Source organism: Toxotes jaculatrix, chromosome 2, assembly GCF_017976425.1.
Source record: "Toxotes jaculatrix isolate fToxJac2 chromosome 2, fToxJac2.pri, whole genome shotgun sequence".
Lineage (NCBI taxonomy): Eukaryota > Metazoa > Chordata > Actinopteri > Toxotidae > Toxotes > Toxotes jaculatrix.
The window spans coordinates 14,211,711-14,239,059 of record NC_054395.1 but is presented as its reverse complement, the minus strand read 5'-3'; the positions used below and the strand labels follow the sequence as shown (position 1 = coordinate 14,239,059).

At 39.7% G+C, this 27,349-nt stretch overlaps 2 protein-coding genes and 1 long non-coding RNA gene across 5 annotated transcripts; 1 reads left to right on the top strand and 2 right to left on the bottom strand.

Annotated features, from left to right (window-relative positions):
• Window positions 1–784: 784 nt before the first annotated feature.
• LOC121191768 (N-terminal EF-hand calcium-binding protein 1-like) lies at window positions 785–18,807 on the bottom strand. Of its 2 annotated transcripts, none has more exons than XM_041053152.1 (12): window positions 18,344–18,807; window positions 14,643–14,667; window positions 9,653–9,761; window positions 8,695–8,720; window positions 8,267–8,364; window positions 4,872–5,130; window positions 4,605–4,684; window positions 3,359–3,412; window positions 3,041–3,153; window positions 2,813–2,890; window positions 2,566–2,657; window positions 785–1,994 (listed from the first exon to the last, which is right to left on the bottom strand). In XM_041053152.1, the coding sequence occupies exons 1-12, from the start codon at window positions 18,458–18,460 to the stop codon at window positions 1,966–1,968; spliced, it is 1,080 nt and encodes a 359-aa protein (XP_040909086.1). In that variant the 5' UTR covers window positions 18,461–18,807; the 3' UTR covers window positions 785–1,965. The 2 variants fall into 2 exon arrangements, with proteins under 2 accessions (XP_040909086.1, XP_040909095.1); XM_041053161.1 differs by lacking the exon at window positions 18,344–18,807 and adding an exon at window positions 15,364–15,425.
• A 239-nt stretch (window positions 18,808–19,046) lies between these two features.
• On the bottom strand, window positions 19,047–19,985 carry LOC121191779. Its single transcript, XR_005895138.1, has 3 exons — window positions 19,849–19,985; window positions 19,590–19,735; window positions 19,047–19,401 (listed from the first exon to the last, which is right to left on the bottom strand). It is a non-coding gene; the product is annotated as an uncharacterized LOC121191779 (long non-coding RNA).
• Window positions 19,986–20,303: 318 nt separating this feature from the next.
• Window positions 20,304–27,118, top strand: alas2 (aminolevulinate, delta-, synthase 2). Of its 2 annotated transcripts, none has more exons than XM_041053134.1 (10): window positions 20,304–20,457; window positions 21,628–21,979; window positions 22,129–22,224; window positions 22,351–22,573; window positions 22,901–23,085; window positions 23,330–23,509; window positions 24,496–24,660; window positions 25,961–26,229; window positions 26,352–26,514; window positions 26,837–27,118. In XM_041053134.1, exons 2-10 carry the CDS (start codon window positions 21,649–21,651, stop codon window positions 26,998–27,000), a joined length of 1,776 nt encoding a protein of 591 aa, XP_040909068.1. In that variant the 5' UTR covers window positions 20,304–20,457; window positions 21,628–21,648; the 3' UTR covers window positions 27,001–27,118. The 2 variants fall into 2 exon arrangements, with proteins under 2 accessions (XP_040909068.1, XP_040909075.1); XM_041053141.1 differs by lacking the exon at window positions 20,304–20,457 and adding an exon at window positions 21,382–21,500.
• Window positions 27,119–27,349: the final 231 nt, after the last annotated feature.

Here is a 27,349-nt window from a genome sequence, read left to right as displayed (position 1 = left end):
TACTTAAACAAAATCCTCACATGCAAGTTATATTCTACGTAGATTATGTGTTAGAAAAAAAAACAAATTCCACAACTTATTTTACTTTAGCTTATTTTTGGAAGCTAATGCGCTCTGGGATAAAGATGCTGTCAAGAATAACCTGATGTTTATATACTATTAAGACTGAAACTAGGACTTTTTGACAGTTTTTTGGTTCCATATTGTGTGAGAGAAGGCAGAGCCACCTGGCTTTGAAGACTGAGAACAAGCTAAATGCCCCACAATCAATACAAGTTGAGCTTGAAACTGCTCTGTCTTATCAGATAGCTTAGCTATCTGATAAGACCCCCCCCCACACACACACTTTTTTTTAGATATTTCTCAAAGGTTCAAGCAGTCGATATCATGAGCTTATATTTACAACTTATTGTTATTCTGTCAGTAATTTCCACCTTTTCCAGTTTCTTTGATGGCCACCTTACATACATTCTAATATAATTTAAAGATGATTTTTCTAGTATTTTCAAAAAGCTTCAGACCAAATAAGAACCGATTATTTACTGCTGCTGATAAACTTAACATAGGCCGTTTAGTCCGATAAACATAAACATGATACGAGGTAACTGGTCAATAAATGGGCCACTTCAGCCTTGCCATTAACTGCGATTCACTCTAATAATAAACATCTATGATTTTTTAAAAATATAATCACAATCCATGAACAAAGAGATAAGTAATGCATCTTTTCATATCATCAACATGAACTTTATTTCATGCCAGAAAACAACCATAACATCCACATAACAGCTGTATATTCTTCATAAAAGAAACGATAAATACTTCAAAGAAAGAGTAAACACATTCATTCCTCGCTTTACCAGAGCAACCAAAGGTCAATATACTATCATACTGTACATTTACCAGTGTTCTACAACAATTACTTACATCTTACAGCTTTCATTAACTACTGTACACAATCTTAACCGGCTTATGTCATTGCACAGAACAGTTTCTGCTTAATTTCTGTACTCAAAATATAAACTTCGATTTGTGTGTACTGTACCGTTAAACTCTTCTGATTACACACTGCAAATGTAAAACAATGGCTTTTGAGTTTTATTTATAAAGTAACAGCACAGGCATACTGCACAATTATTTGGTTAATTGTTATCGTCTGCTAATGTCTTACTACACTTCGGTGCAGCTCTTGGCTTTTAAAAACAGTTGTTAATTCTACATTTTCAATAGACAGTCTACAATAAGTGTTCATTCTTCACAATAAGGTCCATGTTTCATAATTTTCTAAAGTGCAAAAGTGACACACGGATGACAAAAGTTTAGATGCGGACCATAATCACTCATTAACTTTGTTCTGTCTAAGGGCTGTCTAACCCTTCAGCAAAACGACACTTGGTAGCAAAAGCTTTGAAGAAGACAACCAAGCACAATACCACAGAGATAACAAGGGAAAATGCAGGTTAACCCTACCACTATTTCTGTTTTTGTCTGTACTGAAGAATGAGTGATGGATAGTGACAGATGGACAGGTCAGTTGTTATTAATGTGTTTTTATTTTTGTGGCATCGTTGACATCATATCTACTCTAAGATGTAATTTTGATTTAAATAAACTAGCACAGGGGAACAAGAAATCATGCAATTGTTTTTGTTGTTTTTTTTCAATTTCTTGTGTGTGTTAAATCAGAAGCAAGAAATGGTGCCAATATTGTGAAACAAAAGCTGGCACACAATAAAATATTGCATCATTTCAATTCTTTCTTTTCCAAGGTTTCAGTTTGTCTCACTGTTTACTGATTTATCTAAGCAGTCTTCTTTTTTATAACCTTGGAGAATGGCTTTGCAAAAAACAATCCTGGTCATGCCATAAGGAAAAAGTGGATATCAAGGACCAAAAAAGAAAACTATTATTCAATCACCTCTTCCTCCTGCCTTTATTGTGTTGAACAGCAGCCACTATGCTCTGTCAGTTGTTGTTCATAATCCACCAAGAGGCTGTAAAATGAAACAAAATTTAAGCATCTGAATTTTATGGTCTTTGCTCCATCCAAATAAATAAAAAAATGACAAAATGAAATTTTTTGGCCACTGAGGTACAGCAGAAAGAGCACCTTTTAAGTTGATATGTCTTACTTATTAGCCAACAGTCACCTATTTACACATCCAACATATCTGTAACAACATTTGCTTTGTACTTGCAGTCCTGGCAAGTCTAAGTCCAATAATCACTCTTCTTTTAGCTCTGTTTTTGGTCTCTACCAACTCCTGAAGGAAATATCTGGCTCTTTCACTGCTAAATGTTCCACTATGTTGACTAGTTGCTAACTGTGTCTGCCTGTTGTGCTGAGCAGGGAGTGTACAATAGGTTTTAGAGCTATTTAAATAGCTAACTGTTTTTCCACAAGGCCATGGTATTTTTTAATTTTCTCACGGTTTTACTCAGAATAGTTATAATTAATTTCTAAAACTATCAATTAAATCACAGTGGATTCATGTGAGATTCTGTGCATGAAATAGGAACACTCAATGATTTAGAGATTACTGTTTAAGGGTCCATTTTTTTTACCTGGGAGGAGCATAGTGGAGACCATCTCTGGCTCTTCCAGTGAGTCGATAATGCAGCGCTGGAAGGTCTTACTGATGGACGACTGCAGGTAGCTGAGTGGAAACAGGGATGGAAAGGACATTTGCTTCTCAGCAAGGCAATAACAGTTCAAAGACAGCTTGTGAGCCTGGACAAATTTTGGTATAGCAGTGAAATTTTTAGAATGCGTTTTCTTGTCTAATACAGCATGAAGCACTTCTTATCCTACCTCATCCAGGAGAGACGGTCCTGCCAAAATTCATACATGATGAAGCATGATCTGTCTGGCAGGTTCTGGACTGAGACACTAAAAATAAAAAGAGACAGAGATAGAAAAAGAAGGCGGTGGGGGTTATCGCGAATGCTTGGGAAAATTGAAGCGTTCTGAAGTGGCTGCATCAAATCACAGAGAGATCCTGAGGCAAACAAAGGCACTGATGCAGATAAAAGGACATACTGCAGGTTGTTTAGCTGGCTGCTGGTGGCATCTGTGTAGATTTTGAGAGCTTGTTGAAACTGCTCCACATCTCTCTCCTTCACAGACATTTGTCTCTGTACCAGAAGAATGTTCTAGAGAAAGGGGAGAGAAATCAAACCAGGGTCATGATTACACCGTCTAATAATGTCATTTCCAGCTATTCAAAAAATCATACACTTAGCAAACACACAATTAGCATCAACATCATTATATGTATATTGCATTTGGTTCTGTGCGAAGATGTATAATCTGACCAATCCTATTGGTGAACCTATATTTAGCACAAGTTGGACTCACCGATTTATACGTCCCTGCTAACGTGTCCTCTTTGAGAGGTTCAAGATGTGGACTCTGAAAATGATGGTATAAATATTTCAGTCAGCAATGAGCAGAACAAGAATTAGGAGCAGAACTGGCTCAACTGAATAGGGCAGAAGTATGGCCTCTAGTTACAGCCTGTCACAAAGCATTGGATTTCACAAGGAAAAGATCGCTATGTTCACATTAAACGTCTAACAGCATCACTGTAGCCCTGAGAACTGTGGTTTTACTATTACTATTAATATTTATTTCTGTCTGCATGTGTGTTAGCAGGCTAGCTCATTATCATTAGAGGCTGATATCTAACTTTCCATCTATAATTTCAGAAGAATATTTTACATTTTAACAGCAAAATTAAAAGTGAAATAATTGCCTATAGCAGCTCCCAGAAGGTATTTGTGCTCTTCTTCAGACGTGTAGGCAAATTATTAGCTTTTTGTAAATTTCAAGAAATTCAGACCATCTGCAACCACCTTTTGCACCAGAGCACCAACATCAGAACTGAATCCGTGCAGCACTGAGGCAATGATGCATCGGTACCTGTATATCTGTGTGAAGTATCAAGATTTTGAACAACCACTGTGTTACTGTGTGTTTCAGCTCACTGAAACCTCTTCCCAGTGTCCAGTCTGAGTGACAGCCAGCACATATTCACAGGATGATACTTTATGCATGGCGTTTGGTGTGTATAGTGCAATACAGCTTTGTTCTTTATAAAAAATCATCCTTTCTGACAACATGTCAGGTCCCATACTGCAGGGGAAAAAACAGAGTAGGGTTCTTACGGTCTCTTTAACATTTCTGCCTCTTACAGATGAGCCTCTGTAGATAAACCTGATCCTCACAGAGAGCAATTGTGCCTCATGAGCGAAAGCCTTTGGCTGCAATTTCTGCACTTTCCAACAAATGAAAATGAAACGTGTGTAGGGCTACAAGTGTAGGGCTACTCTGGTCTTCTGGCTCTCACTCTTTGGATGAAATATTATTGTTATATTGCCAGTAAGTTCTTACAACAGTAACCCATGTAAAAAAATATCTAAAAACTCAGGAATGCTTTGAGCCGTTACTGCTTTGATTTTATTTATTGAGGTGAAAAATTCCATTTTATATTATTCTCTTTGCTGTCTGTCGAGAGGTATATGAGAAGATCAATAAAACCCTCAGGTCTGTCTACTAAATATGAACCTAGAGCCAGGAGATGAAAAACAGATTTTATACAAACCTCACACTCCAGTTTGTCTATGAGTTGCTCCAACTGGTTGATCTGGGAGCCCCAGTGGTTGTCTGGCTCCACACTAACCCCTGACCCCAGAAACAAAATATGAGCACAATACAACACAGGACGTTGGACCAATGACAGTCTGTCAAAGTGATGCATGTCCTGTTTTGGATGACATACTGCAAGGATACTCCTGAGCCCAATAACTGCATAACACCATTTTAAGAGATTTACCTTCAGTATCTTAATCACAGTGTTCTTGAAGTGTACCTGTGGTGAGCATGCCAGAGTAGGGGTCAGTAGGGGAGAGACACATGTTCTTCTGGATGCGTCGGGCAGGGCGTTTGGCCACCCTCTGAATAGGCAAGTCCTGGGGCTTCTTCAGTATCCTCCTCCCTGTACAGCCCTGGTCATGAACAGCCTCCATAGCGCAGTCCAGAGATGATTGAAGGGACTGCAGCTGGGTGGAGGTCTCCCTCAGCAAGAAACGCGTCACAAACTGACCCAGCACAGATGAGCCCTGATACTCCTGGAGGGAAGAGTAAGGATAAAATGGAGGAAAGAAATCAGCCATGATGGAGAGAACATAAATGATATTTTTCTTTTCCTTGATTCATTCATTTCATATCTTCTGTCTCAGAAATGTTCCTTGTTTCCTTTGTTAGGATTATACTCTTTCCCTCTTTCGGCAAAGAATAAGATTTGGTGAGAGGAATCAAGTATTGTTTCCACCTGTCCCTTAAAACAGTCTGAGCATGCAGGGTGTGAGCCTGTCACACAACAGATTACCCTGAATAAATGGATACAAAGCACAAAGTAATTAATAATAATAATAATAATAATAATAATATATTCTGAGAATTGTGCTATTATGATAATGTATTGATGTCAGGTTTTCAGAGACCTTTCTGAGCCCAGTAAGCTTCAGTGTAATGGTAGCTGTTTTTTGTTACTCCATATAAACACAACTTTGCCAGCTCAGTTTTTGTGGGTAATGAAGCCTCTCGCCCCCACCAGCACCCCGTGGTGCAAAGAAATAGGGTTCAGAAGAAATGAAGAGGAGACGTTTGAAAAATGGCCAGTGAGCTTGTTCAAATCCTTGTTTCTATGTGTTCTGTGTTCTCAGCAGCAGAGATACTGCGCTACATGAGTAATGAACCCTGTCCTTTTCTCAATTTCTCCTCACTCTCTCTTCACAGCAGATTTTTTTTCTTTTATATCAGGACACCACAGCAACACAGAAGATACATTTTAGTCTGTTGTTCTCATCATTTTACTGTTTGTGTTTTCAGGCATTATGAAAGCATTATAAACCAGTTAATGTAAAAGTTTTAACCATATTTTTGAATTTAACAAGTAAGGCTGATCGCTGAAAGAGCATGTGCTCTTCAGGGCAAAGAATGCTAGACGGACTAACAGCAACATGAAAAATGCATGAGCTATTGAAAGGCGTGGGTGATGCACAGAAGGGGAAAATACAAGAGAAGGGGAACAAGAGCCAGTCAGAGAGACAATGTCAGAAAAAGATGGATGCACAGAGAATGGAGATAAAAGTAAGAAAAAAGTGTGCGTATGAGTGAATAATAGACTCGGATTAAAAAAGAGGGAGAGAAACTGCTCGAGGAAGAGATTAGAGCAGCTGAAAGGGGTTGTGTGTTTGTGGTGCAGCTATGTGGAGGACATCTGACGTCAGACCAGTTGGACAGCTGGGGGGGGTTTGTCAGCCTTAGTTACCGTCGTCTATACTCTACTATCGTCCTACATTTGCTCTCTTACTATCGTCAGTAACCCTCACGCCCTGCATTGCGGTGAAAATCTTTGCATTCCACAGAAAACAACCTCATAATAAGACTGCATTCACATCCAAACATCTGTCTGTCCACATCCTGCACCTGACTCTCCTCACACCCAAACAGAAATTAAAGTTAAGTAATTAACTATTTGCTAGTTGGCTTAACATAGAGGGTTAGGTGAGATCAATAAAGATTGAGCTTAGCTATTGATTATGTCTTAGTGGAAGTTCTTTGATGTTGATCTCAACTGTGTGTGTGCTTAAAACAGCATGACTACAGCTCTGCATGTCAGAGTCTTTAATCCCCTCTACAGCTCTTGGAATATACAGTATAGTTCTACTCAACGAGGCTTCATAACATACATTTCATAACGCTCTAATTAGCATGTTTCACAATCCAAGGCTGATGATTTCAGGAGGCTGTCTCTCATTATCTGGAAAGACATGTGAAAGAAATATGGGTGTGAAAGTTTCACTCTTTTGAACTGAAAAGAACTTTTCTGTATTTCAACTCCAAAGCTTTTTTTTTTTTTTTTTTTACCTTAGATTTAGGATGGAACATATGAGTAATGAAAGCAAGGAGCAAAGGTATGCAAGCTTGGTGCAATCTGTGCTATCATGTGAAGATGAAAGACACAAAATAGGTAACACCAATAACATGCAATGTATTGCTAGAGGAAATCTTGTTCCCATGTCAAGGTAATTTATGCTTGAATGTGCATACTGCGGCATTCACATGATCTTGATGTTGAATACATACAGTTGGTCGGTATTAATATGAAAATTTGTCTTTGAACTGTATAGTGACATGAAAATTATCATGACATCTAATTCTGATCACTCAGTTAATTGTTTAGTTGGTTGACAGAAAATTACTCAGCAACAAATACATTGAATACGTTTTTTTTGTTTGTTTTTTTGATTTGCTTCTTAAATGTGAGGAATGGCTGCTTTTCTGTTTTCATCTTAGCTGATTATCTTTCGGTTTTTATCAATCATGCAAGCAGCATGGCTCAACATCCACTCAAAATTTTCATTTGTCCAATACGTTAGTTTACAACCAAACATGTGCAAAACTAACCTGACACTCTCATCAGCCTCAGCTGATGCTTGACAGCATGACATTAGCATTTAGCTCAAAGCACCCCTGGACCTAATGGAGTGTTAAGATCATATTGGTTAAAATGTAATTACAAGGAGCTGTAATTACATTATCATGTCCTGCATGAGTAGGGAAACCCATTCATGCCTTAGATTTGTAATTCCGAGTCAGAGATATTGTGAATTTCTGACAGCAACAATGTCCTACTTGGTGAAAATAACTACAGACATGTCAACACATCGCAGGTACAATGGCTCCAAATGCACTAGGGCTAACCACTTTGGAATAATGGATTAACAATTGTGATGTGAGGCTGTACTCCTAAGTACTCCATAAGTACAGCCTCACATCAACTGCTTTACTTCCTTTTGACTGACTGTCCAGCTGATTGACAAAGATAAACAGCTGCCATATTCCTCACACCAACAAGCTGACAACAGCCGTCTAGTTAGAGGAGTTTGTTTTAAAAGTATGGCTCGTCTTGTGAGGCTCTGTGAGCGTACGTGTTTGAAATGTACTGTCAGTAAGGAGAGGTAGAGTCAGTCATGCTGGGCAGTTTTCTTTTCTTCTGGATCACAAGACCTGTGAGAGGGTTTCAAACTGACAGCTGAGGCACAAACAAAGCAGCCTGTCCGCTCGGAAGGATGAAGGACGCTGACAAATGCTCTGAAAGTTGTTGAAATGGATAATAGTCTGCTGATGTCGTGCTAAATTTGAAGTCTTGACATGCAAAATTTAACTTGGTGCACAGAGGAAACCATCGTTACCCACCTCTTTAGTTTTATCCATGGCCTTCAAAATGGCCACGTTCAGCTTCTCCAGAGCAGACAGGACGTTGACGTACTCTCCCAGATGTGGAGTGAAGTACTCTGGAGGAGAGGATTTGTTAAGCACTTTAAACGTGGTTGAAGCACACTGATCAGTGGTGGCTTCCACAAGAAGGAAATTAACCAATACTGACACTAATGGCATTAACTATAATTAAAATAGTTTGGCCAATGTCATAATTACATCTTAATTGCTGAGTCACTGAGATGGAGCATGCCTGGGTATGAGTCATGGTCACCATCACAGAGCAAAAGCCGAGAGCAACAGCTAAAACCAAGAAAACTTTGGCTTTGGAATACATAAAAGAAATATGTAGAGTATATACATTTCTGAATGACATTCAATCAAATGCAAGAATGGCACATAATTACCTGAGAGTTTGTCTATGTCCAGGTTGCTGTGAAGAAGGATGGCAATGGAAAGAAGAGAAAGAGAGTCATGCTCATCAAAGAGATATCATTGAAATAACTTTCTCAAGGCACTGTAAAGAGTCCACTCTTGTTGTGTTTTTAGCTATGCCTGTGCCATGGCTCCAGAGATGGCTATGTTTGTCTGTCCATTGGCTAGTGCGCCACTTTGGTCCAGAGAGAAAAATCTCAGTATTGGATGATTGCAATGATATTTTGTTCGGATATTCACGGCTCCCACAGCAAGAATCTGACAGATTTTTGATTATCCCCTCACTTTTCCTCTACAGCAGCCAACAAGCTGGTAATTTTGGCTTTTAGTGAAATATCTTAACAATTGGATTGTCATGTAATTTGGTACAGATATTCATGGTTCAGAATATAAACATTGATGACTTCATCTGACTTTACATCTAGCACCACCTGTTTAACATCAGCATGTTAGCATAACATTGTAGGCATGATAGAATGTCAACATTAGCCACAAGCATGGCTGTAGACTTTTGTTTTTGTGTAATACTGTAGTTACCTTGCGCTTCACTGATGCCAACAGCACACACTGATATCTCATCACTTCGATTTCATCAGCAGCACTGTGCCCACAGAAACAGCAAAGAAGGCCCTCTTGGGTATTTCTATTACCAAATGTTTATTATTCTAATGATGTTTTTTCAAGTTTAATTGTGAGCCGGTGGCACAGGCAAATATTAACATACTTAACAATCTTATTTTTGCTCATCAGTGTGCAAACAGAGTGCTGCAAAATCGGGGCTTTCATGCCAGAATTAAGGCTCTCTATGGAATATTGACATAATCCTCACTGAGGTGAGGGGTTGACAGCTCACTGCCAGGCAGCAGGAGAGCAGGAGGGGCTACAGATGGCAGCAGAGCTGGAGGATGTCCAAAAGGACGATGAGCTTACTCTGTCTGCTGCCTGTCGATGGAGTAATACAGCTCCTGCATCTGCTTGTCAGTGAGGATACCATCAGTGAAGTACGACTGGAACTCCTCCAAGGACAGCTTCCCGTCGTCTGAAAGGAGACACACCAGTAAAAATTACACCTCACTGAAAGCCTGAAAGCTTTTATCGCCTTAATGAAGAGTTTGTCTATCATTCCACATAATGGGATAAGGCCTCTTTCCTCAATGCTGAAAAGATACTGCAGATTAATTTACCCACTGTTCTGATCTCCACGATAATTCATTCCTCCTCTGACAGTTTTGTAACAATTACATAAAGACAGTTTGATCTTCAACCAATTTTATACCTTCACTATACTACTAGTGTAGTTAATGGCAGCTCAGAGAATAAACACATAGAAGTGTCTATTAAATGTAAGTATGTTGTGTCTCTGCCTCTTATCAGCAGCATTTGGGGGGGAATGTGCTGCAGGGCTTGCAGCATCCTGAGGAAATTGGGAGCAGGGACTGTGGGCTAGTTAGAGTAGTCAGAGCAGAGCTCACTAGCAGACTAACGTCAGACAATAATGAGATCTCATCAGCTTTGCTCTGTAAGCACTGAAACCTTTTGAGACCCTGCTCTCACATCCCTGCTCTCCTACAGAGAGGCCTGAGCCAGCAGTAAATTGTATCATCTGTTAGTTGGTAAAAGCAATTTTGACTTGTTGCCAGCTCACACAACGTGGACGGCCCTACACATGATGCAGTTTACAGCAAAGGCTTGTTAGCACAGTGACACATTTCCAGAGGAGATTTGCTTCTGATTTCAGGGAAATGTTTTACATTGTTTAGGTGTTACTTTATCACTAATCATTTAATAAGGATCATGCCCTTAAGATGAAAATCTGTGTTGTTTACTGAACATTTGTTGCGGTCCAGCAACATCAGCTGGGAGATGAAGCTATTGGAGGAGGCAGAATCTTAATTCCTTTCTCAAACTTCCCTGTAAAAATCTTCTTTCCACATGGTGTAGGAGTAAACACAGTCTGTTGCACCTCTGACTCATTCTCTGAGCCTTCTCCATCAGAGCTGCTTTGGTGGTAGATTCACACCCAATTAGACACCCCAAAAACAAGTTACAGTGCAGCTCAGATGGTACATTATGCAAGTGTGCACTGTGTCTCAGAGAGCAGAGCTGCAACGGCAGAATGGTTGAGCTCCTGATTATAGACAGTCTTTGTCTCAAAAGCTAAAGGACAGTGATCTGACCGGCATGTGTTTTGCTCAGAGGATTTGCTTCAAATTTCATCATTTAATTAGAAATACGCATTGGAAGAACTACATCAGGCTTAGTAATGAAAGAATTATTTGATTATCAACCAGTGCGAGTGTCCTGAAAAAGCTACAGCATTGGTTATTTTGTCAAACACTTCAAAATGACTTATGTTCAGGTTTTCTTGATTCTCGTGGCCATGGCAATAATGACTGTTGTCTTTTGAAAGCAAAGATCAAATTAGAGAGATGCTTTTATAGCTTGTTGTTACCTTAAATTAACCAAACCTTCAGCATAGAGACACAAATGCTCATATGGGTTGTTTTGGAGGGAAGTGGCAAAGTACCAGTTTTGTAATTTATGTTGAGGATTTGTGGGATTAGTGGATCAACAATAATTTTGACAATCGATTTACCATTTCAGTCATTTGTCAAACAAAATTGTCAAACATTTGTTGTTTCCTGTTTGTGAAATGTGAGGATTTAGTGTCAGTTTTATATCATTGTAAAAAAAAAAAATGATAGACAGACATAATATCTATACTACTGTATATGTCCAGATTTTGTGAATTTTTTTAATCTTATATATAAAAACAGAGATTTAATTGAAGAACATGCAAGTTTTGTAGCAATATATCCTGAGGTTCTTGACTAACAACTGTCAATATGACACCTCTGCAGGGAAATTCGTGTTTGTTCAGATGAATGATAAATCAGTACCTCACGACAGAAGCACAGAAGCTTAGTAGCTTTAATTGTCTCACCTCACACTGAATAAAACTGCAGCTCTAACTGTGACCTAAATGAAAATCTCTCCCTGTACTGAAGCTTATATCTTTCCAAGAACACTCTGCCTTGAGGGAATCCTAAAGCTAAAAGTGCAGCGGCAATAATTCATAAAGCCCAACAGTGCAATTCAGGAGATTATGAGCGATAAAAATAGACCGAAGAGTAAACATAGACAAAAAAATACTCAGAGTTATTCTCTTACAGAGAAACACGGTGAATCAGCTCTTACAGAATTTAGCTTTTGTTTTTATTTGCATTGTGCTGTAGATTTAGTTTAAAAATGAAAGCACTTTCTGGACATGTTGCCCCAAAGACCAGGTGTCAAAAATATTTGGACTAGAACTGCAACAATTAATCAAAAAAATAAATAAATTTGCAACTGGTTTGATAGTCAGTTTTCATTTCAGGAATTTATTTGTGCAATGTCTTATATGACAGTAAATTTAGTATTGTTAGGCTTTGCACTGTTGGTCATAAAATAAAAGACGACTGAAGACATCCCTGTTGGCTTGGAGAAACTGTAAATGGCATTTTTTTCACTATTATTGCATTTTATTGACTAAACAATGAATGGATTACTCAGGAAAATAATCATCAGATGAATCCATAATGAAAGGAGTCATTGTCACTGTAGCCCACGCTTGGACCAGAAAACGGAAACTCTGCTGCTAAAACATCTAATGGATAAATGACAGCTGCATTTCACAAACGACCGATAGTGTTACTGTCCTCCATCCGGAGCTGCAGCACGTTCCTACATCGCAGCATCCTGTGCGAATTCTGCTGTGGTCTACAATCCTGTCTGCTACGGCACTGAAGACCATTAGAGCATTAATTAAAAAACTGCAAGTGAACAAATATGTGAGGGAGAAACCTCACAGCGATTCTCTATCATCCGTGTGTCTAGTGTCTAGAGAGAAAAAGCTAAACCACCTTGTGCACTCAATTCCAGCTCTCCAAAACAGATTTTTCCTCCTTATGTTTTATATCAGTTTGTTACTACCCTGGTTTTTCATGTGCAATAACTACAAATCAAGTGATGACAATTGAAGTAAAGACAGATGAGTCGATAGTTATAAAACTAAACCAGTCAATGGCCTCGACAAATCATTTTTAAGCTCACTGCTTGTGTTCAGAGTTCAGTTCAACATGATAACACTTTAATCTGTTAGTTACAAAAGTCTCCTGAAGGCAGCACAAAAGGCATCGCTCCACTATGAAAGTTCATTTATTTCAAATGAAAAAAAATCAAACTGCTGACTTAACAGCATTTTTCACGACTGTAATTGTTTTTTCCTGGTGTCAATTTAACTCACACTGAAAAATTAGATTCTAATATCACTGATCACACTTTGCTTCTTCTTGATACATTGTGAATCCCTGTGTGCATCGCTGAGCTCAGTGTGCCGCAACACAAATGCATTAGACACTACCCTTAGCACAAGGCTGTTTAGCGAAAGCTTTCGATCTTTACTTCATATTCTTGCACTCACACAATTGTTTCTTGCTTTTAAAAAAATTTAATTCCTCATTACAATGCCGTGGAGGAACAGAGTGTAGTGGGTTGGTAGCCAGCCCTTATTATGTGGTAAATCCGCAGTGCTCCAGGCGTATCATGGCAGCCCACTCAGTGCTGATTGGAAGGAACCACTTTGCTCTCGGGTGCACGACTCAGTGAGTTCGTGAAGGCGAGAACCAAGCAGAGCTCGGCTGCAAATTGAAGATAACTACCACAAACATGCAACCGAGTTCTCGTCTCTCCCTTTATCTTCTTTCTTTCTACAAAAAGCAAAAAATAAAAGCTTTCTGTGAGTGCTGTGGGGGGGCGGGGGGCTGGTGAAAGAAAGAACACAAGGAGCAGACCTGAGCCTTCACAAAAGGGCATGTAATTTAAACACATCTATTTCTATTAGAATATCACACCTCTGTTATGTTTTCAGTCATTATGTTTTACTACTTATTCAGAAAGCAATCACCTGAGACGAGACACAACTTGAAGAAAGAAAAATCCATCCATCCCTTCATTCTAACTTCGACAATTTCTTCACAGCAGTCCAAAAGAAAACACATCTCTTAAGGGCTCTTCCATAATTCACAAACTGAAGCTTTCTTTTTTTTTTTGTTTCTAAACATCTCCACACGAGCTGTGAGGCACCCCAGACAACCCCTGCTCATGGCAGCACACATTGCATCATTAATTCTGCTCTTATATAACACATTCACCGTCCTCCTGAGGAAACTGATAGTCTACATTACATGCATTAATCACTTGCCCCTTTTGCATTTTGCATTCCATTAAATGGAGATGCAGCGCATGAATAAAAAATTAAGTGCAAAAACATTTTCCTGTTTGTCAGCACTGTTTTTCACGCAGAGCTGGATGCTCCATGTTTTCCCAGGAGTTCTTTAGGGAGGAGGATGCCTTTTGAAGTAAAAAGGGTATTTAAATGTAACACTGTAACACATTAATCAAACGTAAGAGTCACATGTTTGCAGGGGAAATGCATTAAATTCATATAAGTTTCCAGTGAATTTGCACCCTTTGGAGTTACATATGTGTTTTCTATAGAGGAAAACAGCAAAAAACAAGTGACAGCTGAGGCCACATTAACTGTATGAGCACTGCATGGTGAGCGGCAGGAGTACATCCAGTAAAATCCAGTCACATCACAAAACCAAAAACATGCAGCTGCCCCTGACCTTGGTTATTTATATCCTCTCTACCTAGATCTCTCAAGGATGACAATAAAACAGAAAGATAAGTTCCAGCGTGGTCACATAAGTCCCCTCAGAGGCAGAACAGGCTGCCTGTCTGAACAGAGCCATCAAAGCTGACGTTTTTTTTTTCTTACTGGCGCATCTCATTTTTGTGTGCAACTCCTTCAAAGAGATTTTTAATTGAGTTTTAATCAGCCTTATAATCCAATTAGACGTGTATTTTGCTTACTCACCATTTTTGTCCGCCCGGCGGAATATCTGCAATGAGAGGAGAAAATTGTGTTTAGAATTTTTGGACAACTTACACAAATGATTTTAAAAAAAAGGAAAAACTCAAAACATCAACAATGACATTTTAAAACGTTGAGCAATTTGGAGAAAATACAGTGTCCTCTTGTAACAACAAATTTTCATGTGTAGTTATAGTAAAAAAATAAAATGCAACACAAATACACATCAAAATTTGTGCCTGTTGAGGCAGCGATGTAAGCTATAAGCAGTGAGTCTCCACAAACGTGACGCAGTCCGTCTGTAAAAGAACTGTTTTTTCCCCACATATTCCTCTTTCTTTATGCACAGGAGAATATTTAAGAGGAGCTGCAATTTCCGCATTTCAATAACAAAGGAGACATGAGACATCTCAGGAAATGAAACGCTGACATTTTTGTGCACTGGAGACGAGCTTTGGAATGATAGCTTTTAAGTTTTTTTTTTTTTTCCTCTTTGGGCATTGAGAGCAATCGTGCTTCTTTAAGATATTTCACACAGTTCTGTGCAAGACCTGCACAAGCAGGAAGCGGCAGTCCTTTATGTTTCTTTCATTTAAGCAGTGAACACTGTAATAAAATCATTACTAAAATCCTCTACTTCATCCCCGTGTAATACCGAACCTGATCTCAATGTGGAGTGTGAGATGTTGCGTGTGAGATCAGAGTGGCACCTCTCTAATTTCACCTTTTTTCTGCTCCTTCTTTCTGCTCAGGTCACCCAGTGTGGACCATCAGAGTCCAGTGGCTGGCTAATTAACTGCATCATCAGACTGGAGCGCAGCACTCACATCCAGCTGTCACCTTTCAAGCACATCGGAGCGTGAAGGCCCGAACACGCTCTGCCCACAACCCATTTTTTAAAATCAACATCCCTCCTTCATTCAAGACACATCTACTAAGACCATAAATCTATACGAGAAAGAGCAGCACTGAACGAATGGACAGAATACAAAATATTACACTGAATTTCTAATTTTCTAACCTTTCAAAATGTCATATTTTATGGACCAATCCGAAGTAAACCTAAAGGACAATATATATGCAAATCATGTACTGTCTGTATGCATGTATGAAACACAGCGTTAACAGTTCAAGACATTTTAGATTCCATTTGTTTCCATTCATGTCTGTGTGGTATGAATATTATTAGTAGACTCATAGTGAGAGCTCAAGTATAACTTAGCTACATGTTTGGTGTGTGGTAATGCAGTTTAAGGGCCGATTGGTTTGAAAGGTGTTCATTGTGTTATCTCAAAACCTTACATTATTGTTGACAAAAATGAACACATGACTGATGATCACTATGATGGATTGAACAACAAGAACTAGATTCGAGGCAATGTGGTTCTTAAACAGTTGTCACCAAGCTACATGCTTGGTGAGTTTTAGAGTTAAAAAAATAAACTTGTCAAAAACTTTAACAATACATTTTAAATGTTTACTGTCAATAGAAATGTATTAGCACCAATAACAACGATAAACAACAGAAATATTTTCTGAAAGTAATGAACGTGTGTCCTGTATTATGAACATGAAATGAATTTCTAATTTGCTTACCAGTGATATTTTACTTCTGTCTATGTGAAGTAAGTTCTTCAAATGGTTATTTATGTCAACAGACTGAACTCCAACCAAAGACACCTTTTCAAAACCTACCTTTGACATTTCTGTACCTGCACTTTTTTGTTACTTTTGGATGTCAAAAATCTGTTACAAGCTTGGTTAGGTCAGGTTGGTTTGTAGAAAGGTTCGCTGTGTCCTAAAGTATAAGTCACTTTGTAGTGAATGGGCTAGAACTTGCATGTGGTCTTTTACCATCTCGAGCAGCAATGACGACCTCTGATGCAGGTGATGGGATGAATCCTGCACTGTCACTGTAAAATCTCCCTAAACCGTAAAACTGCTGGTGTAAGCATCCTGTCTAATACACACACCACAGAAAACCAACAGGGAGCTGCTCCATAAAATGTGGGAAACAAATTGAGAGCAATAAACATTGGCTCTGGAGAAACCTGAGTAGGAGATTTACTGGCCTTTATTCCTCCTTTGTGCTGCTAAGTGGGAGGCTGGTGGAGTCGATGGAGGTGCTGTCGTCCCACAGAGCTGATGAAGACCTTCTAAAAAGCAATATTAGGTATATGGATGCTGCTCGGTTGTAATTTCTATCTCAGCCAGTCCCTGGGGCCTGTTAATATGTCACTCCGAGTCCTACTGAACACAATAAAACTACAGCAGGAGGAGTAGCTGACACTGAGGACAGCATCTAAGCTGTGTATGAAACAACACTGTTTAACAACACTAGTTCCCATCAGCCTCTGAAACAAATTATCATCTCAAAAACAGCAGCAAAACGCCTCTCAGGGATGTAAAAGCTAGCAACCTTCGCACAAACTGTGTGTCTGTTAAACCACACAATGAGTCTTTAAGATTATTTATATAAATAGACACAGCCTTTTTTTAGAGAGAGAAGGACAGATACAAAAACACAAAAAGCTTCCTTAAGTATGAGTGAACAGTAATGAGTCTGTGCATGAAGAAGAATGAAACTTAATTTTCTGTAAAATATTGCACATATGATTGGATTTAGGTGATTCAGGTGTTAGAAAGACAGGAATGAAATAGAGAAGATTCAGTGCTCTTTGTACTGGAAAAGGGTCATGACAGGTTGGGTAAGTGACCATCTAGTGCGACCACACTCTAAATTTCTGCAGCTATTAAAGAATAAATGATCACCTATTTAGCCACTGTAATAGGTTCAGTGAAGAAATGCAGCACTGGACTGTAGATAATGGATGCTAACTGCATTTAAACCAAATGGGCTCTTGCTGCAGTCTAATGGTCCCTTTGCTGGCCGATGATCTGCCTCAAGGAAACCGAGAATTTTTCTTTTATTTTCCGGTTTTTGGAGTGCCCTCAGTAGAACCAGAGGCAAAACAGCCATAAAGGCACCAAACATAAAGCACTAAAATACAATTACACATATTCCTGAATGTACACATTAGTACTGCCATTATCTATACGGATGTATTTTCATACTGTAGCAAAAGGAAAAAGAAGCAGGCAGCTGAGTTAGAGAACATTTCATTGCCTGTAAATCCAACCCTCTGTGAGCAATATCCTGATTAAATAATTCAGGATTTAAAGCCTTTCTATTTTTATATTTCTGTTTAGAGCTGTGTGACAGGAAGGTTTCTCATTAAAAATAAATGGTATATCATTTTTTATATAAACAAGATGCATGTTTCATCTAGGCTGCAACCAATGTCATGACCCTCATCATAAAAAAAATGGAAGTCATATTAAAGGCAACTAGCCTACAATGCTAATGCTCTGCAGGTTATAACGTGAAGTCAATCAGAACAGGTGTAGGTCAGATGACTGTCATCTCTTTTGTTATTCACGCGCTAATGGGCACGCACTCACCTTTCTTACATAATAGGGGCTACTGTACATCAAACACATGAATGGGAGGCCGGCATGCATTAAACTCAATATGAGCCATTCATAAAGAGCAGCACGAAGGACAGCGAAATAATTACTCACATCCTTTGTAAGACGACCACCAAAACATTACTAACTATATGGATACGATCACGCATAAGATCAAATTCAAGAGATGACACGAGAGTGAATTTAGAAGCCAAAACAAGCGGTGTGTAACTTACATCATGAAACAGAGAGATGCCTTGATTTTGGTTGTGGTCAAGCTCCTGCTGCTTTCTCAAGTGTTCGCGCTTTGCGGATTGAAGACACATGGTGATCATTTCTGTACACGCCAACATTTTTGCCGCTTTCGATGCGATTTCTGTCCTCCGTTTTCTTTCTGATTAGATTGCACTGTCCCCCGTGTATATCCCGGAGAGGTTGTCCTTGTCTGGGTGGATGGAGGATCGCGATGATGATGATGATGATGATGGTGATGTTGTTGGTCCTTGTGATACAGTCAGGATGAGAGGAACCCAGCCTGCTGCCCTCTGCTTGCTGCCCAGCGCCTGCACGTCGTCGACAACAAGCAGAAAGAAAGGAAAAAAACATAAATAAATAAATAAATAAAACTCCGCCTCTACGCGAGCAGCAGCAGCGATTCATAAAAAGCCTGAGGAATGCACCATCTGCTGGTGAGGACACACAGACACACAAACAGTCAGATAAACAGTTAATTACAGGCTGACTGACAGGAGAGTGTTTTACAGAGAACAGAGAAAAAAAAAAACAAAGGAGGAAAAAAAAAAAAAAAAAAACAACAACCAGGAGCGGCTTATGAAACTGACAGGACGTATTTACCTCCTCAGATATTATTTGAAGACTTGCACTGTAGTCTCTATCGATTTAATATTCCCATTAATATTGACATCATAATCCCCAGTGAACTTCAAAGTGAGTTTATGTGACCTTTACTTTTAGCTACTATGAGACTTTACATGCTATACGGCGTGAGGGAGTGTATGTAAATGCTTATTTATGGTATTTCTTTCAGTATCATAACATTCCTCTAGAGACATTCATGGCCCAAATTACTCCATACTTGCAGAACATGTTACGATTTATACAGATTGTTAGTTGGACCCAAATGTGGGACACAAACTCAGGAGCAGAAGTAGGATTTAACCAGTCAGTTTGTTGTAACGACTGATAAAGTCTCTAATGTTGGAGCAGGCGGGAAGATAATCCAGAACTGGAACAACGAACAGATCCAGGGGGAACCAGGGACAGTGTCCAGGATCTGAGAACAGAAAGCGGGCAGAGTGAATTTCCACTGGTGCAGGTGGAGAAAGGAATGGCGGTGAGCGTGGCGTGGTGACTGAGAGACAGGTACAGGTAAACCTGAGCCAGAGCAGACAACTTGAATAATAACGGCGAGGAATAAATCACACAGGGAATAAACTCTAGAAAGAGTCATCAACACGTTACCATCTAAGCGAACTGACGATCTGTAGAAAAGCGGAGGGAAAGACCGGCGTTCATATAGGGTGTGGTTGATTGGCTGATCAGGCACAGGTGAGCAGGTGAGCAGGTGAGCTGGCGGGAATCCAAAAGTAGGTCAGCCACGCCCATGCCTAGACACACAATGAGAGGAAAACGGTTAGGTCAAGCTGTAACTGCTGTATGAACACTGAAGGCATGATTGGTTAGACATTGTGATTACACACACGAACAACTCTTAGCCTACAGTGTGTTTGTAAGTGAATTCACACTCATGAAGACATGTTGAGCTTGAAGTTTTGTTCCTGGCCCTAATAGTAAAAATAAATTAATCTAAACTCAAGTTCCACTTATTTGATCTCTCCTGGACTTTTTTAGCTTCATCTCATGGTCCTCATGGTTAGATGGACTTTGCTCAGCTATGGAGAGTTAATAAATACTACATACTTAATCAATAAATTTGACAAATAAAAATAATAAATATGCATATTATATAGACAATTTTTTTTCACCAATGAGGAGTTACGGTGCTTGACAAATACATCAAACCCCTAGATCTGCTTAACAACCCATACATCAAAGTTAAATGTCCACCATGAAGCGGTGAAGAATGACAGAGAGCGACACAACTTTAATGGAACCCTATCAGCAAATTTGCACCTCCCATAGATACAAACGTGCCCAGACGCGACTCCCCTGGGTGGCCGCCCAAAGCTGGGACCCATCTGACACCTCTGAGGGGTGGGAGTGGAGCTGATTGCATAATGCTCTTCAACATCTGACCAATAACTGTTGACACTTCCTGACGGTCTGTCCATTTGCTGTTTCGAAGTTCGTCCTCAGTGCAGGTCAACAGGTGAGCTTCCTGTCAGTCTGATCATAATTGTTTAATTATTATCACTATTGTCACAGTTATTCCCATTATTATGATTTTAGTAGTGGTTGTAGAGGTACTCAAACAATAGCTATCATGTGTATTATCAGGATCTCCATTACCGTTATTACAGTTATTTATGCTTTAGTCTATTTGTTCATTCATTTGCGTAGTGGAAAACATATCATGCAGACACAGTGAATCCCTAACTTTTGTTGACAGTGAGCAAAGACATAAGGTGCAAAAACTCAGTGTACTTCTATATAGCAGTCTATAGCTAACTCAAGAATGTTTTGCTTTCTTTTTGTTAATGATCAATAGTAGTTAAATGTTTTCTACTGCAACAAAGTGAAGTTAAGTAATATAAAGTGAAGTTTTGACCTACTTGTGGAGTTTAAATGGCAACTTGTGTTTGACAGACCAATGTTAAGATAACATCTAACCACAAGAGAAGAATACCAAGAGATACCAAGAATTACCCTATCTGCTGACCGCAGGGAATTGTGAGGGAAATGATACAGCTGGCCTCTGTTTGTAAACTAAGCTGCACATAGAGGTGCTCATCAGCAAATTAAAGCCTGGATGAAATATTATTTTGGCATCCTTTGTTGGATTATTTATTACAGCCTATATTCATAAGCTTTTTTTCCCTCTCCGAGTCTGAAAACCCTCTAACGGCAGGGAAATAATAGTTATTAATTAAAAGAAATTAGATGGATCCCTGCTGTGTTTTGTAGAGGATTATTTGATAGCTACTGCAGTAATCAGCCTGAGCTGATGACGTCTGTCAGGGCAGCACTTTCGAGCCTGCAGAGCTAAGATAAGCAGCAGCAGCCTGCCGCACCCTGGAGGAGGCACCTGCTGTTCTCTGGGGCTAAAACGAACCACTGCTTACATTTCTTTGAACATTTTCAGCCATGTAAACTATAGTGGGATTATAGTTTCATGAAACTCTTTGTCAAGTTCAGTCATACTCCTGTCATACTCATTTTATATTTTGGTCATGTGGCTACATTACAGATGAGGTTTCAGTTTTTTTTCTATATAACAATTTCTTAAGAAAATCAGCCTGAATGCAATGAAATATTCACACTTTCTACTTTGCAGTTTTATAGAATAAATATGATTTTTCTGTCTTCTGTCTTATCTCAGAGTAGGAACAGCTGCAGTGCGATGGCTGCCTTCCTTCATCACTGCCCCTTTCTGAAGGCAGTTCCTAAGCCAGCTTTGAGGAGGACTGGAGCCGCCTTGCTGTCTCTGGCCGATCAATGCCCCATCATCGCTCGCCAGATCACCGTGAGTGGCCCAGCCTCTCTGGATGCCAAGCTGAGCGTCTCGCCCACCAAACTGAAGAATCATCCACTTCCCACAGTGGACCAGAGGATGACGTCCGCTCAAGTGGCTACTCAGGTAGCTGTGTCTGCATCAAAGGGCTGCCCTTTTGTCAACTCTCAGATTGGGATGGTCCAAGCCAGCCCTGAAGTGCAGGAGGACGTCAAAGAAGGTAGGGAAAATTAACCAGCTGTAGTTAACATGGAAATCACCACAGTGACTGAATTTGTTCTTTAACAGAAGCAAATTTGCCAAATATCAAAAATCCAAGGCAAAATAGTAACAATCTTTCACTGACAGACCTGCACTCCTCTTTCACAGGTTTGATAAGTTCTCTGTTTAAGGGTTTAAAACATTCAACCCTCCCATCATCAGCTCAAACCAACACCGTCACCCACCTCCTTAAAGACAACATGGGTATGTTTTAGCCTTCAGTGCTACTCATTTAATATGGGGAAGTCTTGTAATACATATGTTTAATAATCAGAGAGCTGTTCATTGAGTGCTGTGAGTGATTCAAAGTCAGACCTTTCACCCCTGCAGTTGGCCCCAGCTACGACTACGACCGCTTCTTCGTTGAGAAGTTAGCTGAGAAAAAGAAGGACCACACATACAGAGTCTTCAAGACGGTGAACAGGAAAGCTGAGACCTTCCCTTTTGCAGAGGATTACTCCATCTCTGGGCGCGAAGGCTCCCAGGTGTCCGTCTGGTGCAGCAACGACTACCTGGGAATGAGTCGGCACCCACAGGTCCTCCGTGCGATCAGGTAAAATGAGTCAGAAATAGTCTTTTGAGGAAAGTATGCATTAAGTCTCAGGTCTATAAAGTTCAAACTAACTTGATTCTACAGCTCTGGCAAAAAGCTAATCAGCAGATGTAGATATTTGGTTCTGTTTTCACTTTCCATCTGAATATACAACATTTTATTCATTTACTAAGCAGTGGGCTCCAGGTGTAGTATTTTGGACCCATAGTCTGATGTTTTAAACTGAATTTGAAAGAACATTTAAAATAAAAAGGTGGGAAACCTTTCATGACTTTCATGGATTATATGATCCTGATGTTTTATTATTTTGTTTTTGGATTTTCTCAGAGAAGCCCTGGAAAGGCACGGTGCAGGAGCAGGTGGGACCAGGAACATCTCAGGCACCAGTAACTTCCATGTGTCTCTGGAGAAGGAGCTTGCCGAGCTACACCAGAAAGACGCCGCTCTGGTCTTCTCCTCCTGCTTCGTGGCAAATGACTCCGCCCTCTTCACTTTAGCTAAAATGCTGCCGGGTAATTACTGACCTCTGAGCCGTGGGCCAAATTAATAGATTCAGGTCATGGCAATCAGAACGAGTCCAGCACAGATGTCACTCTCACTGTTTGCCAGTTACATTTCCAGATGCTCTGTAATTATATTCTGAGGATCATACTATAAACAAAACACATTTCATGATTCTTACATTGTAGAACAGGGATGCTGTTTAGAGGGAAGTCATCTTCACTGGGTTGATGGTGTGTTCACTGTGTCGTACAGGGTGCGAGATCTACTCAGATGCAGGGAACCACGCATCAATGATTCAGGGGATCAGGAACAGCGGAGCGAAGCGCTTCATCTTCCGTCACAATGATAGTCGACACCTGGAGGAACTGCTGCAACGCTCGGACCCCAAGACACCAAAAATAGTGGCATTTGAGACCGTGCACTCGATGGACGGTGAGTACAGTGAAATGTTAAGCTGCAGTGATAGTAGGGATTGTTTAGATTGAAATTACTTGTACATTTAGCTAAATCTGAATTGATTAAACCTACTTAAATGTATCTTTGTTTGCGGGTTTTTATGTGTTTGAAGAGTGAGATCGTTCAAACTGACACCCAAAACTTAAAAACTATAACATGGCATGCAATATCAGACTCATGTTTTGTTTGATATACAGTATGGTCATAAAAAATATGACAATGTTTTTCTTACCATGGAATAAACTAGTTTTCTATACTGGTGGCCATGTGATGATCACAGATTCACAGCCTACCCATAATATATTTAGTACTAGACATCAGTAATTGTAATTGATAAAATGCTCATTAAACTGAGATTACAAAAGAAATATATAATTGTTAACAACCCATAGAAATATCAAGAATTCCAATTGTTTTCTGGTGAAGGAAGAAATATACCAAAACCCTTTTTCACACTCATTAATGACATGAAATCTGTTAATTATAATCCCAATAAATCTGTACGTATATTATGTAAATTTGGCCAAACAGCCCTGAAGTTTTTAATTCATAGGTAGTTAAAAGAAAGCTGGAGTTGAAGTATTTGTATTTCTATAATCTACAATTATTCAGTCTGCGGTTTCTGTCATTCATCACTGTCTCCCATGGGAGGAAATAGTGTCTCCCCCCCAGCTCCTGTCACAGTAGTGACAGCTCCATAAAGCACAAACTGAAAGAGACTGAATGGATGGCTGTGACTATTTCCTGGCGAATTTCAGCCCCCCAAAAACATAATCTTGAAATAAATATTCTATGATTTGTAGATATACATGAGAACAACTTTCTATATACATTTTCCGCATCCTGCTATAGCACATTTGTGTGTGATATTACAGCATGGTGACATTTGCAGCATGATTATCCTGCTGTTCACCTATGTTGCATAGTTCTAATTATATCACCTTATTCTCTGGGGCTTTCAGGTGCCATATGTCCTCTAGAAGAGCTGTGCGATGTAGCTCACCGTTATGGAGCTCTGACGTTCGTCGATGAAGTTCACGCTGTGGGCCTGTATGGAGCCCACGGAGCTGGAGTGGGAGAGAGGGACAGTGTTATGCACAAGATTGACATTGTGTCTGGGACCTTAGGTGAGTATCTTATTAAGAAAACATTCTTGTATATTTAAAATTAACAAGTGAAGACACTGTTTTGTCCCTATTTCATCCCTATTTTGTTATGAAAGGTATGATGAAATTTTGTATTTATCAATGAAATTTAAGGACACTCCCACACTGATAACTCTTACATCAGTCACCTATCAACATGTCCTTTCACTATGACACCAAAAAGGGCAAGGCAAACGGCCTCAAACTGTCGTAGATTAATTGGCTGTCTTCTTGGACAGCCTATCTTGCACTAACTGACAATGTCATAGTGCCAGCACAGCAGCAATAGCTCTCAACTAGCATGATGCGGCTCTCGTGTTGGGTAATAGAGGGCAGGAGAAGAGCGAGCTCTCATCAAAGGAAGCAGAGGTTTTATCAGCTGGGAGACAGCTTTACTCCCTCTCCCTCTCTGGTCGCACAGATAAAACCATTATCGGGGAGTCTGTGCTGTGTGTACCTTTATGACGACTGTAAAGTTAATCCCTGTCAACCACACATCAAGTTTAAACTAATCCTGGATTACAACACTAGACTTTACAAGGCAGGATTGCAAGTGTTCACTTGGCAATAAATAAAGGAACACAGTTTACAGTTTATTTTGATATAAAATTGTGATTTCATGATGTGATACAGAAAAATAATCAGTGAATTATTTGTCAATTTATCAGATTTTTAAGTTTTATCAGATTTAACTTTTAACAGTACAGTTTTCAGGACTTCAAAATAGTTTAATCCCACTATCAGCAGTTTTATATAAAACAAAAGTCACTCAAAAAATTATGTAGTGTCAAAGTTCACCTCAGCTCAACTATCTCAGCCACGGTACCGTACTACATACAGACTCCATGCTGTCTGGTTTATTGAAGCAGACCCTTGTATTGAACAACTAAGCATACATTTGCATCCCTACAAATCAGAAAACATCCTCATTACACCTCAGTTTTTTTAGGCACTAAGATGCCAAAAAAAAAAAAATAATTTGCCAAATGTCATGCTATTGTGTTGGTTATTTAACTGTGTTATGGCCATAACAATTAATATTGTATAAATTGTTGGGCTGTATATCTACAAATATGCATATATTTTATACGTAAGTATGAAGTTTAGCTGTAAAGTAAATGTATGGGGTAAAATTTGCCCTCTCTGAAATGTATATGCGAGTATGTAAAAAGTACTATGAAGTAAAGTATGATACATTTGCATTTACTAAAACTAATTCTCACCACTGATTATTTCCTGTCTCCCCACCTCATTTACCCGCTGTCATCTGTTACCGTTCCAGGAAAAGCCTTTGGCTGTGTGGGAGGCTACATAGCCAGCAGCGCTGCCCTAGTGGACACAGTGCGCTCCTTTGCAGCCGGCTTCATCTTCACCACTTCCCTTCCGCCGATGGTTCTGGCTGGAGCCCTGGAGTCTGTCCGGGTCCTGAAGAGCCCCGAGGGACAGGTGCTCCGCAGAGCCCACCAGAGGAACGTCAAACACATGAGGCAACTGCTCATGGATCAAGGCCTGCCTGTGGTCAACTGCCCCAGCCACATCATCCCCATACAGGTATGAAGATGTCGCACTGAAGATGTCGCTCCTGAGGCACACTTTAGACTAGTGTAACAGAGTGAATCGCAGTAAGCGGCCACTAAATGGTTAATGTTATATTTCATTTGTCCATTTACTAGGTGGGCAACGCTGAGCTGAACACCAAAGTGTGTGACATTTTGCTGGAGAGACACAACATTTACGTCCAGGCCATCAACTACCCGACAGTGCCTCGTGGTGAGGAGCTGCTGCGCCTGGCTCCGTCTCCTCATCACAACCCCGCCATGATGAAGTACTTTGTGGGTGAGTGTGGGGATCTTTACACTATTAGGTCAGAGTTGTTGCAGTAAATGTCCAATCAGGTTAAGTGGGGACAATGGCAGATGCAAGTGGTTTATGTTTGTCCTTAGTAAGACTCTTTGCACTTTACACATATATGGGTCTCTTGGCATCCAGCAGTCACCAAATGCTGCAATGCAGTAAAGACAGAATCGGAAAATTCTTGTCACACACTCTATAATCTCAGCGTGTACAAGCTAAAATGAGAGCTGAAATCTTCAGGACAGAAAATTACATATTGGCATTTATTTGCTCATTCTTATAAATGTCTGTGTTTCATTCACAGAAGCACTGGTGGAGGTGTGGAAGGAGGCCGGGCTCCCGCTCAACAGCCCTGCCAAGGCCTCCTGCACCTTCTGTGACCGCCCACTGCATTTTCACCTCATGAGTGAGTGGGAGAAATCCTACTTCGGTAACATGGAACCACAGTACATTACCGTGTCTGCATAATACCAAAGTACACTCAGCTTCTTAACACAAGTTACACATACAGTATTTGTATAAATTTAATGCTGCGTTTGACATCATTTTAAATTAAAAAGTCCTTCAGGTGCACTGAGAACTAATGTGCTGACTTTGTGTTTAAATATTCTTTAATGTCAGTAGTATGGGTTAAATTCTAGTATTTATTCATGTTTTCCTGTTTTCTATGTATACTAAATTGTCTTTAAATATTATTAAAGAAAATTGTGCCTCCTTTATTTTAAAAGCATAAAACCTGCACATCGGGCACTTTCTTAAATCGCTTTTCTAGGTGTGATGGTTCCAGTTGAACCATGCTATCTAATTTTATGTTGCG

What these genes read in the sequence shown, in the direction of transcription:
- LOC121191768 (XM_041053152.1), bottom strand. Translation starts at nt 18,460, where the DNA reads ATGTTGGCGTGTACAGAAATGATCACCATGTGTCTTCAATCCGCAAAG. An exon ending in CCATGGATAAAACTAAAGAG is followed by an intron (nt 5,131 to 8,266) that starts GTGGGTAACGAT and finishes TCTTCCCTCCAG; the next exon opens with GAGTATCAGGGCTCATCTGT. An exon ending in GACCGTCTCTCCTGGATGAG is followed by an intron (nt 2,658 to 2,812) that starts GTAGGATAAGAA and finishes GTTTCCACTCAG; the next exon opens with CTACCTGCAGTCGTCCATCA.
- alas2 (XM_041053134.1), top strand. Translation starts at nt 21,649, where the DNA reads ATGGCTGCCTTCCTTCATCACTGCCCCTTTCTGAAGGCAGTTCCTAAG. An exon ending in GACCGTGCACTCGATGGACG is followed by an intron (nt 23,510 to 24,495) that starts GTGAGTACAGTG and finishes TGGGGCTTTCAG; the next exon opens with GTGCCATATGTCCTCTAGAA. An exon ending in GCCACATCATCCCCATACAG is followed by an intron (nt 26,230 to 26,351) that starts GTATGAAGATGT and finishes TCCATTTACTAG; the next exon opens with GTGGGCAACGCTGAGCTGAA.